At 37.8% G+C, this 16,519-nt stretch overlaps 3 protein-coding genes across 4 annotated transcripts in view; 2 read left to right on the top strand and 1 right to left on the bottom strand.

Moving 5' to 3' along the window:
* LOC120781451 (UPF0430 protein CG31712) overlaps positions 1-8,762 on the top strand; it is a 56,343-nt gene extending 47,581 nt beyond the window's left edge. Inside the window, exon 6 of one of the 2 annotated variants that reach the window (XR_005706066.1) lies at positions 7,646-7,730. Coding sequence is in view for 1 of the 2 variants with exons in the window: in XM_040113666.1 (XP_039969600.1) it covers positions 7,646-7,813 (168 nt within the window). In the remaining variant the exon portion in view is untranslated. Of the gene's footprint in view, positions 1-7,645 lie in introns of both variants that reach the window. The other variant, XM_040113666.1, reaches the window with a different exon arrangement.
* Positions 4,829-6,005, top strand: LOC120781452. Its single transcript, XM_040113667.1, has 3 exons — positions 4,829-5,072; positions 5,179-5,256; positions 5,362-6,005. The coding sequence occupies exons 1-3, from the start codon at positions 5,056-5,058 to the stop codon at positions 5,951-5,953; spliced, it is 687 nt and encodes a 228-aa protein (XP_039969601.1). The 5' UTR covers positions 4,829-5,055; the 3' UTR covers positions 5,954-6,005.
* LOC120781454 (protein ALP1-like) lies at positions 6,070-6,869 on the bottom strand. The gene is made up of 2 exons (XM_040113668.1): positions 6,688-6,869; positions 6,070-6,621 (listed from the first exon to the last, which is right to left on the bottom strand). Exons 1-2 carry the CDS (start codon positions 6,829-6,831, stop codon positions 6,262-6,264), a joined length of 504 nt encoding a protein of 167 aa, XP_039969602.1. The 5' UTR covers positions 6,832-6,869; the 3' UTR covers positions 6,070-6,261.
* Positions 8,763-16,519: the final 7,757 nt, after the last annotated feature.

Here is a 16,519-nt window from a genome sequence, read left to right as displayed (position 1 = left end):
AAGCGAACAGGCAGAAACCAAATGCTTGAAACTACCGTGAAACAAGAGTGCTCTTCCATATGGAACACTAAATTTGCTCTATTCGCAAAAAGTTCAATGCTATTGAAGATATTTTAGAGAAATCTGGTGAAACACATCGTTTGTTCGGAATTGAAAAGTATTTATTGGACAGGATAATAAACGTATTAGAACCATTCAAAAATCTAACATTGTTGTTGGAAGGTGAGAAAAATTCAACTATACATTTAGTATTACTACATATGCATATCCTAAAAGAATAGTTGTTTAAATTGCTACATGAAGAAAGTAACAATGAAATCCGATCTATACTTACAAACTGTTTAGATAATATTTTTGATACGAAATTCTGTCCAGACAAAATTCATAAGATTGCTGCTTTTCTATGGCCAGAATATAAGCAGATGCGATACTTAAACGAGTTTGAATGTGATGAGGTGTATAATTTAGTGAAAGTGGAATTGAACAAAATCTCAATGAGCATGTCTGCGGAAATTCCTCAAGATTCTCAATCTGAAAGTGTAGAAATGGAGTATTGTATCGGGGATGATATGCTTTCAAAATACAAAGACGTTCATTTGCTGACTGGCTGTGAAAGCCAAATAAATATGCTGACTGAAATATACAAAAATGCACGTTATACAGAAAATTGCGTTTTGAATTGGTGGCAGCGTCATGAAGATGAGTTTACATTGATGGCTAGACTGGCACGACACATTTTATGTATTCCTGCGTCTAGTGCAGCAAGCGAAAGATGTTTTAGTTTGGCAAACCGTATATTAGAAGAAAGAAAAACAAATTTGAAAGGAGAAAATCTGGACGCCATTTTATTTTTGCATTCACAACAAAAAAATTAAGTTCATATTAAATATTTTTTATTTTTAATTCGTTGCTTATTTTGTCCGAAAATAACGAAATATATTTAATTTATTTTTATTTATTGAATTAATTTTTGTTGTGTTATGTTATGTTATATTGAATTAATTTATGTTTAAATGAAGAGAATTTTATTAATTTTTTCCTAATATAAGGTAAGTACGAAAGAAAAATCACAAGAATTTGCTTTTATGTATGTACTTCGTTTCATTTGCCATTGACGATACCAGATAGTAATCGTACGATGCCACGATGCCGATGCGCCATTTTACCTTCGCATCGTGGTAATCGTCAGAAGTGTTACTTAGTAACGTAATCGTACGATGCCTACCTTAATCGTGCAGGTCTCTGATACATACAATAAATGTATGTATATATGTATGTACGTTCTCGATGGAATTTACATTGTTTACGCTTCGAAAATTTGTAACATGCGCACATTTTCAAAGCTGATACATTTTTTGCCACACATGATTCAAATCAGTCCAGCAGAAAATTATTGTTGTTTGCTATATTCATAGATTTACCCATAGATTTACTCGTAGATTTACTTATAGTTTACCCAAAAATTCACATCAATTCAAACAATAGTCGCAACGCTATGAACTGACATGATACGATTGCAACTGAAGCCAGCCATACCGCTTACACGATCGTGATTGCCGAAGAACATATTGTTCGTGTTGCATCAGCTCAGTTGACGCTGGCGGCTACTCGAATTGATTAACAATGTTGTCTATGCTGAACTGAATTGATTTGATTGTGTTTTTGGCACGACTGTTTGTTCTGATTTTATCATACTCGTTGCAGCTCTCTGCTCGATATCAACTTAACATAAAGAAAAAGAAATTAATATGTCTGTTATATTTAATTCACCACTTGTGACCTGGTCTACGAAAAGAGAGCTAACGTGCGAAAACTAGTTTTCTGGGAAACAGCTGTTAAACATAAACAACTCGTTTCGTCAGTTTCTCGTTATCTCATTAATTTTTTGACACCTAAGCCCCCTTTCCGTAGACCACGTCACATTTAATGAAAATTTCTTTACCTTTTAAACATCTTTTACAATAACTACAAGCAACATGTGGAGCCCATGTGTTGTCTTGATTCCGAACAGGGCAGTCAAAATATGCTTCGTAGGCTTCACAGAGAACGTGAGATGCATTTAGTTCATATTTTACATCTCGAACTTAAATAAATTACCCACATATATAACAAAATGCATCAGCATCATATTTACACTTTCGCGACGACTTTTTAAGTTATTCTAGACTTGTACAAAATATCTGAAAAAAAGAGTAGGTATTATTACTATAACTTTACAAAAGCAAACTTTATACGAAAAAAAGGTATCTTATTTTCGTTTTTGTTCATAATTAATCAGAAAATTTTTTTGTAGAGTCGTGTAATGTCTTAATATTATGCTAGCACCGGTTTTTATCCCTTCTTGTGCCTAATTTTTTCATTAGCTATGTAAGTTTGTGCGTATATGCTCGTGGGGGCGTAGGTATGAATTACGTATGTTTGTGCGTTTTTATATATGTACCTGCCTGCAAAGTGCAAGTGAAAAGTGAGAACATAAAAAATGCAATTATGTAGAAATCATAGAAACCGTAACATATGTATATGGAAGTAAGAATTGATGAGCATATGCATAAGCGGTGCTCTCACAAATGTGAGATGATTCATGGTCACGGTCATCCGATTTTGCACAGTGACATACTTCTGACCAAACAAGATATGACCTAGCCAGCGTAGCCGCTGTCGTTTAATTGGCTAAACTATGTCAATAACGTATATCTCATACAGCTCATCGTTCCATCAAATGCGATATTCGCCGTGGCCAACGCGTGAAGGATCATAAATTTTTCGCAGAACTTTTCTCTCGAAAACTCTCAACGTCGACTCATCAGTCGTCATCGTCCAAGCCTCTGCACCATATAGCAGGACGGGAATTATGAGTGACTTATAGAATTTGGTTTTTGTTCGTCGAGAGAGGACTTTACTTCTCAATTGCCTATTCAGTCCGAAGTAGCACCTGTTGGCAAGAGTTATCCTGTGTTGGATTTCCAGGCTGACATTGTTGGTGGTGTTTACGCTGGTTCCAAGATAGACGAAATTATTTACGACTTCAAAGTTATGACTGTCAAAAGTGACGTGAGAGCCAAGTCGCGAGTGTGACGACGGTTTGTTCTAATGACAGGGGAGATTTCGTCTTGCCCTCGTTCACTGCCAGACCCATTTGCATTGCTTCTTTGTCCAGTCTGTCCAGTCCACACTTAAATTCCAATCGTTGGGCATGCTTTCGTCCGACCATATTTTGCAAAGAAGCTGATGCATGCTCCTTATCAGTTCTTCGCCGCCGAGTTTGAATAGCTCGGCTGGCAATCCATCGGCCCCCTCCTCTTTGTTGTTTTTCAGGCGGGTAATTGCTGTTCGAGCTTCTTCATGGTCGGGCAATGGAACGTCAGCTCCATCGTCATCGATTGGGGAATCGGGTTCGCCTTCTTCTGGTGAAGTGCGTTCACTGCCATTCAGCAGGCTGGAGAAGTGTTCCCTCCATAATTTAAGTATGCTCGGGGCATCGGTGACTAGATCACCTTTGGGGGTTCTACAAGTGTATGCTCCGGTCTTGAAACCTTCTAAAACCCGCGCCTTTTTTTGTAGAATTTTCGAGCATTACCCCTGTCGGCTAGCTTATCAAGCTCTTCATACTCACGCATTTCGGCCTTTTTCTTTTTCTACCTGCAAATGTGTCTCGCTTCCCTCTTCACTTTCGGTAACTATCCCATCCCGCACGTGTTGTGGTCGATCGTAACGTTGCGAGGTAGGCAGTCTGTTTTCTCTCCGCTGCGACACGGCACTCCTCGTCGTACCAGCTGTTTTTTTTTGGCACTTTTCGGAAACCAATGGTTTCGGTTGCAGCTGTACGTAAGGAGGTTGAAATGCCGTCCCACAGTTCCCTTATACCGAGTTTTTGACGAGTGCTCTCAGAGAGTAGGAGTGCAAGCCGAGTAGAAAATCGTTCGGCTGTCTGTTGTGATTGCAGCTTCTCGACGTCGAAACTTTCCTGTGTTTGTTGACGTGCGCTTTTTGCTGCTCAGAGGCGGGTGCGAATTTTGGCTGCAACAAGATAGTGGTCAGAGTCGATGTTAAGACCTCGGAGCGTACGCACGTCTAGAACACTGGAGATGTGTCTTCCGTCTATCACAACATGATCGATCTGGATGGTGGCTTTTCGATCCGGAGACAGCCAGTTAGCTTGATGTATTTTCTTGTGCTGGAATCTAGTACCACAGATAACTATATTTCGGGCCCCGGCGAAGTCGATCGGCCTCAACCCATTTGGGGATGTTTCGTCGTGGAGGCTGAATTTACCGACTGTAGTGCCAAAGATACCTTCTTTGCCCACTCTGGCGTTAAAGTCGCCAAGCACGATTTTGACATCGTGGCGGGGGCAGCTCTCATAACCGCGCTCCAAGCGCTCATAGAAGGCATCTTTGTTCACATCGTCCTTCTCTTCCGTTAGGGCGTGGGCGCAAATCAGCGATATGTTGAAGAACCTCGCTTTGATGCGGATTGTGGCTAGACGTTCATTCACCGGAGTGAATGATAGGACTCGGCGAAGCCGTCTCTCTCCCACCACTAATCCCACACCAAAATTGCGCTCCTTTATATGGCCACTGTAGTAAATGCCCCAGGACCCACTCGTCTCTGTCCTTGTCCCGTCCATCGCATTTCTTGGACGGTGGTGATGTAAGCCTATATTTTCACGAGGACATCAACCAGCTGGGCAGCGGCACCTTCCCAATTAAGAGACTGGACATTCCTGGTGCATGCCCTCAATTGTTCAAAGACCGGAAGTCGTGAGTTGCGTGAGCCATATTTAAAAGAATCGTTTCTGGCCACTCCCAAGTGAATGGCGATCAGAGAACTTTCCTCACTTCCGTGAACTTCTAGACATGACTCCATCCTCCTAATCTTTAATCTGAATAAATTAGCGTTTCATGATAAAGGGGATGTTCGAGTCTCAATCACTGCGGCAATATTGCAAAGCATCACGTTCGTTGCAAAAATGTGGCAACTTTTGCAAATGTCAAGCGTTCGAGCAACTCAAATTTCTTGCGCGCAAAAGTGACAAAATCGGCATCAGCGAAATTCATGATGAAAAATATGAGGTAAGCGAAATCGCTCTTTATTTTTGTTAATAATTAATTATTATTATTAATTATGTATACTAATGAATAATATTATACTATTTTTTATTTTAAATATCAATTCCAGCCCGGAGCTAAGTCGCAATTTCACCAAGCAACAACTCGACAAATCGACATCAGCGAAATTCATCATGGAAGATATGAGGTAAGCGAAATCGCTCTTTATTTTTGTTAATAATTAATTATTATTATTAATTATGTATACTAATGAATAATATTATACTATTTTTATATTAAATATCAATTCCAGCCCGAAGCTAAGCCACAATTTCACCAAGCTCCTAGTGAGAAGCCGGCTCGAAATGGAGCACGAATTTTCTGCGGGGAAACGTAAAAAGTCAGTTTTATGGGCAAAAGTGGTAAACAAAATGAGTGTAGTTAATGCGGATGTTCCAAAATCGAAGGACCTAATGCAAAGAAAGTTTTTGAATTTATTTGCGACATACAAACGTATAAAGAGGCGAAATGAGCAGACTGGGAGAGAGGCAACAAGCTGGGAGTTTTTTGAAGAGTTCGACGATGTGTACGGTAGGCGGCATTCCATTCAACCGCCAGCCAAAAACCTTCAAGGCTCCTTAATGGATAGCGCTGAAGTGTGTGAAGGGAGTGGAGACGATAATACTGACTACTCTTCCGAAAGTCAACTCGTAAACGAACGACGAAAGCGTCCAAAGACTGCCGCCAACGAAGCATTGGAATTTTTAAAGAATGAGGCTCTAAAAGAACAAACACGTCATGAAGAAGTGCTACAATTCGAAAAAGAAAAATTGAATTTTGAAAAAGAAAAAATAAACGTAATGATGAAGTTGCGGGAAACTTTAGAAAAGTTAACCGAAAAGTAAAAAAAAAAAACAATTTGAAAAATGTAAACTTGATCTCTTTTTATAATTTTTTATTACTGTTGTGACCTGAATGAAATAAAATATCACATGTACATATATTTATTTACTAACATTTTTATTAAAAAATATATAATTTAAGAAACAAACAACATTTTTAAATTATTTCTTCTGATAATACCTTCGTTAGTATCATTTATGTTGTCAGGCGTTTCAGCATCGTTTTCATTATGTGTTTCCAAATTTTCCAATAGATAATTGACTTCAGGATCATTAAAATTGTTCCGCATTATTAAATTATGCAGAATTACTCAAGCTAATACTACTTTTGATACATCTTCCATATTTTGAATATCAATATGATTTAAAATTTTGAACTTTCCCCTCAAAATCCCAAAAGCTTGTTCTATGAATACTCGAGTTGAACTTAAATAATAATTAAATTGTTTCTCCTCTCTCAACAGATGTCCATTATCTCTATAAGGCGCGATCAAATATTTCATAAGAGGATAAGCTGAGTCAGCTAAAATTATAGCATCTTTTGCAAGTTGTATCTCTCCAGACGTAATTCCTTTGTATATCGGACTATTTTTCCATACGTTGGCGTCATGGCAGCTCCCTGGGTATCCGATGAAAACATCCAAGAAACGAAATGTGCTGTCGCATATGCCCTAAACATTGCAAATGTTTTCTGTTTTTAAAATAGTTCTAGCTTAACCATCACCATATGTACGTACCTGCATAATAATGGAATAGTTCCCCTTTCGGTCATAGTAGCTAATTGCATCCTTCTTCGGTGTGTTTATTTTAAAATGTGTCCCATCCAAACAGCCAACTACGAAAGGAAATGCATTCGGCCGGCTCGCTTGGAAACGCTCCATTACTGTTTGCTGCTGGGAAATTGATGGCCAACATATTTCATTTTTAACTTGCAAATTGCATTAATCGTTTTAAGAAAAATTTTGTGGGCAGTCCCTTTGAAACATCAAACTTATCTGATAGTTCACGATAAGTAACTCTACTATTACTCAGCTTCCACAAGGTAATATGCAAAGCCTGATCCATTGAATATTCCCCGCGTGACGATAACCAAAAAGGTTCCAAGCCGCTCTTTAATTCCTACGAAGTATTTATGTATGTGTTTATTTAGGCGATTATTTAAATCAGAAAACTTACACCAAATGTTTCACGAGACATCCGAAAATGTGATAAATATATATCCGAAGGATAAATTTGAATTGTTTTAAAGAAGTTTTGCGATTTTACTATCGCCCTCTTCTTTAAAATTTCGGTCATAAGCCACTTTTTTTTACGTAAAAAGCTTTGTTTTCTTGCTTTTTTATATTTAAGAAGCAAACTGCACTCGCTATCCACCATGTTATCTACTGTTAAATTTATTAAAAAATTCATTTTTGAGACTTATTAAATTCCACTTCTACCTGCACGCCGCGCAAAATATTTGATTAAGTATCAGCTGAGTATCTGCAAAAAAACATCAGGGTTGCAATATTGCCGCAGTTATTTGCTTGCTCGAACATCCCCAAATCTTCTAAATATTTTATATTGAACCTTTCTGACAAATGAGTAGATAAAATTAAACGCGAATTTTTAAAATTTTTACAGACTAATTATTGCAGAATATTCTTTATATACTTATTTGAATCTTACTTAAATTGGATTTTTCTGTATTTTTAGGCTGAAGAACGATTAGCGATGATAGAAGAGCAACGTCTCATGGAAGAGAAACGTCAGCGAATGCGTAAAGAAGAAGAAAAGCGTGTAAAAGAAGAACAAAAAATGATATTAGGGAAAAATAATTCACGGCCGAAGCTCTCATTTTCTCTTAAACCTGGAGTCTCGTGATTTATTTAAATTTAATATGTCTTACCTTAAGTCTTAATCTAAATATTTCATTTTTATAGTATAAATACATCGATTAAAATATTCCACAATATTTTTAATACTATTTGTGCAAATGGCTTATGATAAGTGATTCCACGTTATCATATACGACTCAAATCTATTCACCCACCACACGTCGCTTCCAACACACTATATCACTCTTTAATCACAACACGTCATATAACTCACGCAGACTCACTACACAGCCGTCCGTTAAGTTAAGCATTTATAAGACTTCGTTCGTCGCCGTGCTACCCCGGAGGGCAGAAAAATTAACAGCATAACTATTATGAGGTTTCATAACTTTGTAAGGCGCAAATTCAAAAACTCAATGCTCACAATTTTTGCTTTGCTTTATATTGTATCATTTGTGATCATCGACTTCTGTTCATCGCTGTCAATGCGAGATATACCGTATTTTGCCATCACTTTGGAATTTTGGACCACATCCCCAACATTTATGCCCAGAAAACACAAAGTGATTCGGAGTTGTTAGATGATCAAGGATATCTATTGTAGCCATGGATGTTAACGCCTGTTGCAGAATCTTCAAATGCAAGGGATGTGAGTTACATACATTATAATCTATTATAAACATAAGCAAGAAAGATTAAAACGAAGTTGAGTTGTACTTTGAACAATTAGCTTTATTACACTTCGAATGACAAACCAATAGTGTTACTAATTTTTCATGTCGTCACCCACGCTTCGAGCTCCTATCTCTTAGTATAAGAAACGAAATGTGAGAACGCCTGGATGATTACTGTTAAGTATGTAAGTATGTACGTGAGATTGATATGTTACTAGCATTTTTTTATTAAAATAAATGTCACGGTATTTGGTCATTTTACTTCCTTTTAAGTGTGAATAAAAAAAAATATACTTATGTATGTTTAAATAATTCGGTCAAGATTTTATTTGTAATTTTGTATTTATATTCTATTTAGTACATGTACGAAAAAAAAGGTATTTATGTTAAATAATTGGTGCGTTCGAGCTACGTAAAAATTACAGCATTGCAGTAACTGTTGTATATTTGGTGATACTCTGCTAATGTAAAGACAAAATTTTAGTGTTGCCTATTTTTTGTATAAATTACCACAACTCTTCTTTACCCTGCTGAATGCCAGTGAAAGTACAACACCAGGAGAAGGCGAATCCGATTCCCCAATCGATGACGATGGAGTAGACGTAAAATTGCCCGAGCATTAAGACGCTCGAATAGTAATTACCCGCTTGAAGAACAACAAAGCGGAGGGGCCAACGGATTACCGGCCGAGCTATTCAAACACGCCGGCGAAGAATTGATAAGGAGCATGAATAAGCTTCTTTGTAAATATGGTGGGACGAAAGCATGCTCAATCATTGGAATTTAAGTGTGCTCTGCCCAATCCACAAAAAGGGAGACTCCACAATCTGCGCCAACTACCATGCGATAAGCCTCCTCAACATCGCGGAAAAAGTTCTATTGAGCGTATTGTGTGAAAGATTAAAGCCCACCGTCAACAATCTGATTGGACCTTTTTAGTGTGGCTTTAGACCTGGCAAATCAACAACTGACCAGATATTCATCATGCGCCAAATTTTGGATAAGACCCGAAAAGGAGAATCGACACACACCACCTCTTCGTCGATTACAAAAGCTGCTTTCGACAGCACGAAAAGGAGCTGCCTTTTTGCCGCGATGTCTGAATTTGGTATCCCCGCAAAACTAATACGTCTGTGTAAACTGACGTTGATCAACATCAAAAGCTCCGTCAGGATCGGGAAGGACTTCTCCGAACCGTTCGATACCAAACGAGGTTTCAGGCAACGCGACTCCCTATCGTGCGACTTCTTCAACCTGCTGCTGGAGAAAATAATTCGAGCTGCAGAACTTAATCGAGCAGGTACAATCTTTTATAAGAGTGTAGAGCTGCTGGCGTATGCCGATGTTATTGTTATCATCGGCCTCAACACCCGCGCCGTTAGTTCTGCTTTTTCCAGACTGGACAAGGAAGCAAAACCAATGGGTCTGGCAGAGAACGAGGGCAAGACGAAATCTCTCCTGTCATTAGAACAAACAGTCGTCGCACTCGCGACTTGGCTCTCACGTAACTGTTGACAGTATTAACTTTGAAATCGTAGAAAATTTCGTCTACCTTGGAACCAGCGTAAACACCACCAACAATATCAGCCTGGAAATCCAACGCAAGATAACTCTTGCCAACAGGTGCTTCTTCGGACTGAGGAGACAATTGAGAATTAAAGTCCTCTCTCGACGAACAAAAACCAAACTCTATAAGTCACTCATAATTCCCGTCCTGCTATAGGGTGCAGAGGTTTGGACGATGACAACGACTGATGAGTCGACGTTGAGAGTTTTCGAGAGAAAAGTTCTGCGAAAGATTTATGATCCTTCACGCGTTGGCCACGGCGAATATCGCATTAGATGCAACGATGAGCTGTATGAGATATACGACGATATTGACATAGTTCAGCGAATTAAAAGACAGCGGTTACGCTGGCTAAGTCATGTTTTCCGAATGGACGTAAACACTCCAGCTCTGAAAGTATTCGACGCAGTACCCGCCTGGGAAAGCAGAGGAAGTCCTCCACTCCGTTGGAAGGACCTAGTAGATAAGGACCTGGCTTCGCTTGAAATATCCAATTGGCGCCATATAGCGAAAAGAAAGCACGACTGGCGTCATGTTGTTAACTCGGCTATAATCGCGTAAGCGGCGTCTACGCCAGTAGAGAAGAAGAATGTTTGTGTGATGTGTCTGGTTGGGAAGGAGCAGGAGCAGGAGTAGATGATCAAGCTGCAAGTTACGGAGCTGGAGTTTGAGAGGAGAATGGGCCGTTAATATGTAGACCGGCAGCAAAACCTCTAAGTACAAAATGGACTAATTAATGCCTACCCCATTTAACATTCCTAAATAAAAAAAATTCCTGACCAAAAGTTTTAACGCCAAACCTTCCAATGCTGCTGCTTCACAGATGGCAATTACCTGCTCCTTAAACTACGTTATTCCTACCTCCATGATGACCTCCAACGGTGACTCCGCGATCAACAACGCAATTGTTCTCGATATCGGTTTCGCAAATTGCTTGACATTTTGACATCGGTCAAAAAGAAGTGCGCGAAATTATTGAATTTGCATTTAAAACTTAAAATGGAAGTATATTAGCCAGTTATTTGCATTTCTTCACAAAAATTGTACAATTCCAACTTCTTTGATGCCGCGATTTGAAGGTACCGTTGGAAACAGGAAGTCCTCCTGATTAAAAAATATATAGGGTTGTAGAAACCGCAAACGCTTAGTTTACGAGATATTCGACCTTTAAGTTCAAAAATTCCCAAAATTCGAACATTTCAGGAAGCTATTTCACCGCATTAAACACACTCTACTCATTTCAAATTAATTAAATTAAATTTCACTTTTAAAAAAATCCATATTTTACTCTTTTAGCAGATTTTTGTTTTTAATTATATTTTACATTCGTAGTGAACATCATTTGTGTGCTAAAAATTACGACGAAACGGAGCGCTGCCATGTTATGTTAAGGCAATTCGCTGAAATTCCTCTTTTTCCGAAAATTCCTCTACCCATGCATATGGATATTTTCTTTTTTAATTTGATTAAAGAAATAAGTAACATTCTATACATACATATATTAGTAATATTATATAATGGTATTATATATGTGTATAAATAATATTATATAATAATATTACGTAATAAAATGTAAAGTATACAGTATAAACACTATTTCAATGCATATGGATATTTTCTTTATTTAATTTAATAAACAAATAAGTAATATTATATATATATATTGTCACTTAAATACAACGTATTATCAAAAATAAATGGAAATCGTTGACAGATATAATAACCAAAATTTAACCATTTTATAACGAAAACTCTAATTTTGTTTCAATATGAGCGCATGATAACCAAAAAATAGAACCACTTTAGAACCGAAACTCAATATGTTTTTTATTTTTAACGCAGAAAGGAGTATAATGCGAAAGTACTTCAGTCACCCCGGGTATTCGTTCGACCAGGGTAATTTTTTTAGAGCGCGGCCAAGGGCCGCCAACGAAGAAAAGAGTACTACGGGAAAGTACTTATAATTTATTATAAATTATATATATATGTATATATATAAATTATTATATAATAATAATTATAACAAACAATTTATAATATTGTGACATGATTTTATTATAGTATAAAACTGTAATCTTATATATAAAAATGAATCGCAAAATGTGTTGCTAAGCGCATAACTCAACAACGCCTGGACCAATTTTGCCAATTCTTTTCTTAAAATGTTCATTGAGGTTCAAGTATGGAAAGAAAAGTTCGAACTATTGCCGGAAAACCCCTAAAAACAGCCCTTTTCTTTTTCCCATGCAAACGAATGAATGTTTGTTTGTTAGTAACGCTAAGAGAACGGCTGCACCAATCTTGATGAAATTTTCAGAGGCTGTTCGTTGTGGATCGGGGAAGGTTTAGAAATAAAAATACCTTATACTTTTCATGAGGAATAGTCGGAAAATTGGATTATTCCAAAAATTAACTTTTTTCCACACAAATTTTTTAAATTTTTGTTTGTTTTGTTTTTAAATTTTTTGATTCGTAAAGTATTTGAATCCCTCTATTTCTGTCGCTTGCTTTTTTATTCCGGCTATTCAAAAGAAAAATTATGGAAAATTATTCAGTGAAAACTTTACGTGTGTTTCACACAAAGTGATCAATTGGGAAGAGGTCGCCCTAATATCGGCCAGCGTTCTTTTTGCCATCAACGTATGGCAGCCCAAGGCAAGGCAAGAAGTCCCAGGATGCAGTGACATACTTGCGGAATTATGAATCGCGGTCAATCACCAAGCGATCGTCACGATGTCACAGCACGACTTTTCAAACAACAGTTACGATGTTGGATGGACTTTATCTTGAAGCAACGTATATGTAGTGCTGTTAGATGCTAGATGTACTCTGTTAAGTGCAAAAGAGAGGTTTGCCGCCCGTACACATTTTTTCTTGGATGGTAGTTACACCAGATCAAATTGATGAAATCATTTCAGTATTATACGAAAAGATGAAAACAAATATGGTTCATGGACCTTGCGGACACTACAATTCCACTTCGGTTTCTAAGACTGACAATAAATACATAAAACACTATCCACGTGCTTTTTTTCCGAAACACAAACTAGAAATGATGGATATCCACTCTATCGGCGCCGCCCACCAGACGACAATGGCAGAACATTCAGCATTCAATTTAGAAGAGTGAATATCGAAATTGACAATACATGGATCGTACTATATTGACCATTATTGTCAAATTCACATTCAAAACTCATATCAATGTTGAGGATTGCAATTTGGTTAAATCGATCAAATACGTTTGCAAGTCCTTCACCAACCAAAGCAACATTGCGGTTATTGACTTTGAACGAGATGAGATCAGCAAGTATCAAATAGGTCGATACGTAAACTGCAATAAAGCGCTTTGTAGGATATTTACTTTTGCAATTCAGAAACGTTTTCCGACTGTTGTGCGTCTCGCAGTTAATTTGGGGAATGGCCAGAGTACAGTACAGCCAGTGGAAACACCGCCAGCAACAAAATTAACATTGACGAGTTTTTCTCAACTTTCGTCAGTCATCCGTTTGTAAGCACCTTGGTCTATTCGGAAATGCTTTGATATTATACATGGAATGCATCGTTGAAGAAATAGTTATGCAGAAAGCAAGGCCAACCAGTAATTTGATATCCAGGTGAGTTTTCAACTAATACATTAGGACAAATTTACACAATCCATCCGAAAAACGACGATTGCTTCTACCTTCGGTTGCTATTGATCAATGTACGCGGTTCAATTTCATTTGAGTCATTGCGTACTGTGAATGGTACGGTGTGTGCAACTTTTTGAGAAGCAAGTTAGCAATTACAATTGCTGGAACATGATAATCACTGGAATCAAACGATGGACGATGAGATACGAGTAGCTACTTAGAATGCAAACGACGATAGCACACTTTTTGCGTTGCTCTTTTCGACATATCAGCCTTCAAATCCGCGTCAATTATGGGATACGAACAAAAATGGCATTGCCGAAGACATTTTACATCGTATTCGCTAAGAATTGGAAAATCAATTCCGATTGATACTTCCGGATGGATAAATTGACCAAATTAGTGGCGCAACAAAACGAGCTCATTGCCGAACAAAACCAAGATCGTCGCAAGTATTATCTAGCCAAGCAGGAAAGCTGAAACTGCAAATGTAATTAAGCAGAATATGCTAGAAATTGAAGAAATTCGAGTCCAAAGGGTATTTATTTCAAACCAAATACTAACGATATCGAGTAATTAATTTTACTAAATAACAATATTATTAAATGATCTCATAGTCAAAAAGTTTAACTTAAATGTGATGTTTTTATTGAATAAAAAAACAACTTCTTCGTCCAGAAAATCGTCCACTACGTCTAAAGCAAAGGCATCTAGGTTATAATGGCGACAAATGTTGGGCAAAGCACTGCATACATTTATAATTTTTACAACTTTCTCTGAGACATATGGTATAGTTCTTTGAAGACATTTAAAGCGGCTCTTGAGGGCTCCGATTACTCTCTCAATGATATTTTTTGCCTTGGAGTGTTGTAAATTGAATTATATTATATATTATATTTGTAACTCACAATCTTCGTATTAACGCTGAAGTAACCCTTTCTGTTAAAAAAAACAAATCTTCATTTTGGAGGGGGTTCGTAATTTTTATGTGTGTTCCGTCTACACAACCGATTATTCCGGGAATACTGAAATTGCTGAAAAAATGTGCTTTCGACATTATAATTTCTTCTTCACTCATTTCTAATTTAATCCATTTTGGACAAAGTGCTTTTTCTAAAACATTTAGCATCTCATTTAAAACTTTACACACGGTACCTCTTCCAAGGGAGGTGTTGGTGTATTTTCCTACCAAGCGCTGAAATCCTCCATCTGCAAGGTACCTCAAAGCAGTAGCAAGCTTTATTTCAACCATAACAGATGACGGATTTACATCACGAACGGTTGAACATCACGGAGAATTCCCTGAAACGCCTATTTGTTTATTCTGTAATTTTTGTAATTTTGTTTTATATATACTTACTTACACGGAATCTGGGATGTCCAAAGAATTGGAATGATCCCTTCAAATACGCCGTCGAACTTTTTCATGTCTTTCCCCTTTTTTTTAGTCAATAAATATGCAGCAATAGAAAATACTCTCATTTTGTTAAATTCTTTAAAACAAATTTTATTTGTCAATATTTAATCAGCTGTTTCCTGGTTGATTTCGAATTTAAACAAATTCGCGCGAATTGTGGAACACTGTACCCAAATTCACGCTATTTGCAAATTCGGTGCCAGATTTAAATCGTGCGATTTCCAGAACATTCTTGATAGTAACGCCCAATAGCGCCATTGTATCTACGCTGTTATTTATTGTTTTGCAAAAATATTTTAACCATTTTGTGAATTTCAATATAATAAGAAAATAATAATAATAATAAATTCTCCTCTTGTTGCAATAGCTTCGGATTTGTTGTTTTTCCTTTCTTGCCAAAAAGGTATAGGTACTTCCTCTTTGCTGGAGTAAACACCGTTAACAACAGCGCGCCAGTCGTTTCATCTTTTTGCAATGTGGTACCAATTGTTGGATTGCGAGGCTTCCATTTTTGTTAGTGTTCGTACGTGACGTGGAAGCCAAGTCACAAGTGCCACAACTGTTTGTTTGATGACAGGGGATATTTCGTTTAGCTCTCGTTCACTACCAGACCGATTTGCTTCGCTTTCTTATCCAGTCTGGAGAAAGCAGAACAAACGGCGCGGCTGTGGAGGCCAACGATATCATTATCATCGGAGTACGCTAGCTGCTGTACACTCTTACAGAGGATTGTGACTGCTCGATTAAGCTCTGCTGCTCGAATAATTTTCTTCAGCAATAGATTGAAGAAGTCGCATGATAGGGAGTCGCTTTGCCTGAAACTTCGTTTGGTATCGAACGGTTCGGAGAGGTCTTTCCCGATCCTGACGGATCTTTTGGTATTGCTCAAAGTCAGTTTACACAGCCGTATTCCTTTTGCGGGGATACTAGATTCATCGCGCCATAACAGCAGCTCCTTTTCCTGCTGTCAAACGCAGCTTTGAAATCGACAAAGAGGTGGTGTGTGTCGATCTTGTTTATACGGGTCTTTCCCAGTTATTGATTTGCCAGGTCTAAAGCCACACTGATAAGGTTTGATCAATTGGTTGATGGTGGGCTTTAAACTTTCACACAATAAGCTCGATAGAACCTTATATGCGATGTTGAGGAAGTTTGTCCCATGGTAGTTGGTGAGCACACTTAAGTTCCATTCGTCGGGCATGCTTTCGTCCGACCTTATTCCACATAGACTGATTCATGCTCCTTATCAGTTCTTCGCCGCCGTATTTGAATAGTTCGGCCGGCAATCTCTAGACCCACGCTGCTTTGTTGCTCTTCAGACGGGTAATTGCTATTCGATCTTTTTTCATGGTCGGGCAAAGGAACGTCTGCTTTATCGTCATCGATTGGGGAGTTGGGTTCGCCTTCTCTTGGTGTTATACTGTCACTGCCATTCAGAAGGCTTTATAATTTTAGTATG

Source organism: Bactrocera tryoni, unplaced genomic scaffold (assembly GCF_016617805.1).
Source record: "Bactrocera tryoni isolate S06 unplaced genomic scaffold, CSIRO_BtryS06_freeze2 scaffold_7, whole genome shotgun sequence".
Taxonomy (NCBI): domain Eukaryota; kingdom Metazoa; phylum Arthropoda; class Insecta; order Diptera; family Tephritidae; genus Bactrocera; species Bactrocera tryoni.
The sequence above is the reverse complement of the archived record's forward strand: the minus strand, read 5'-3'. Positions and strand labels throughout refer to the sequence as shown.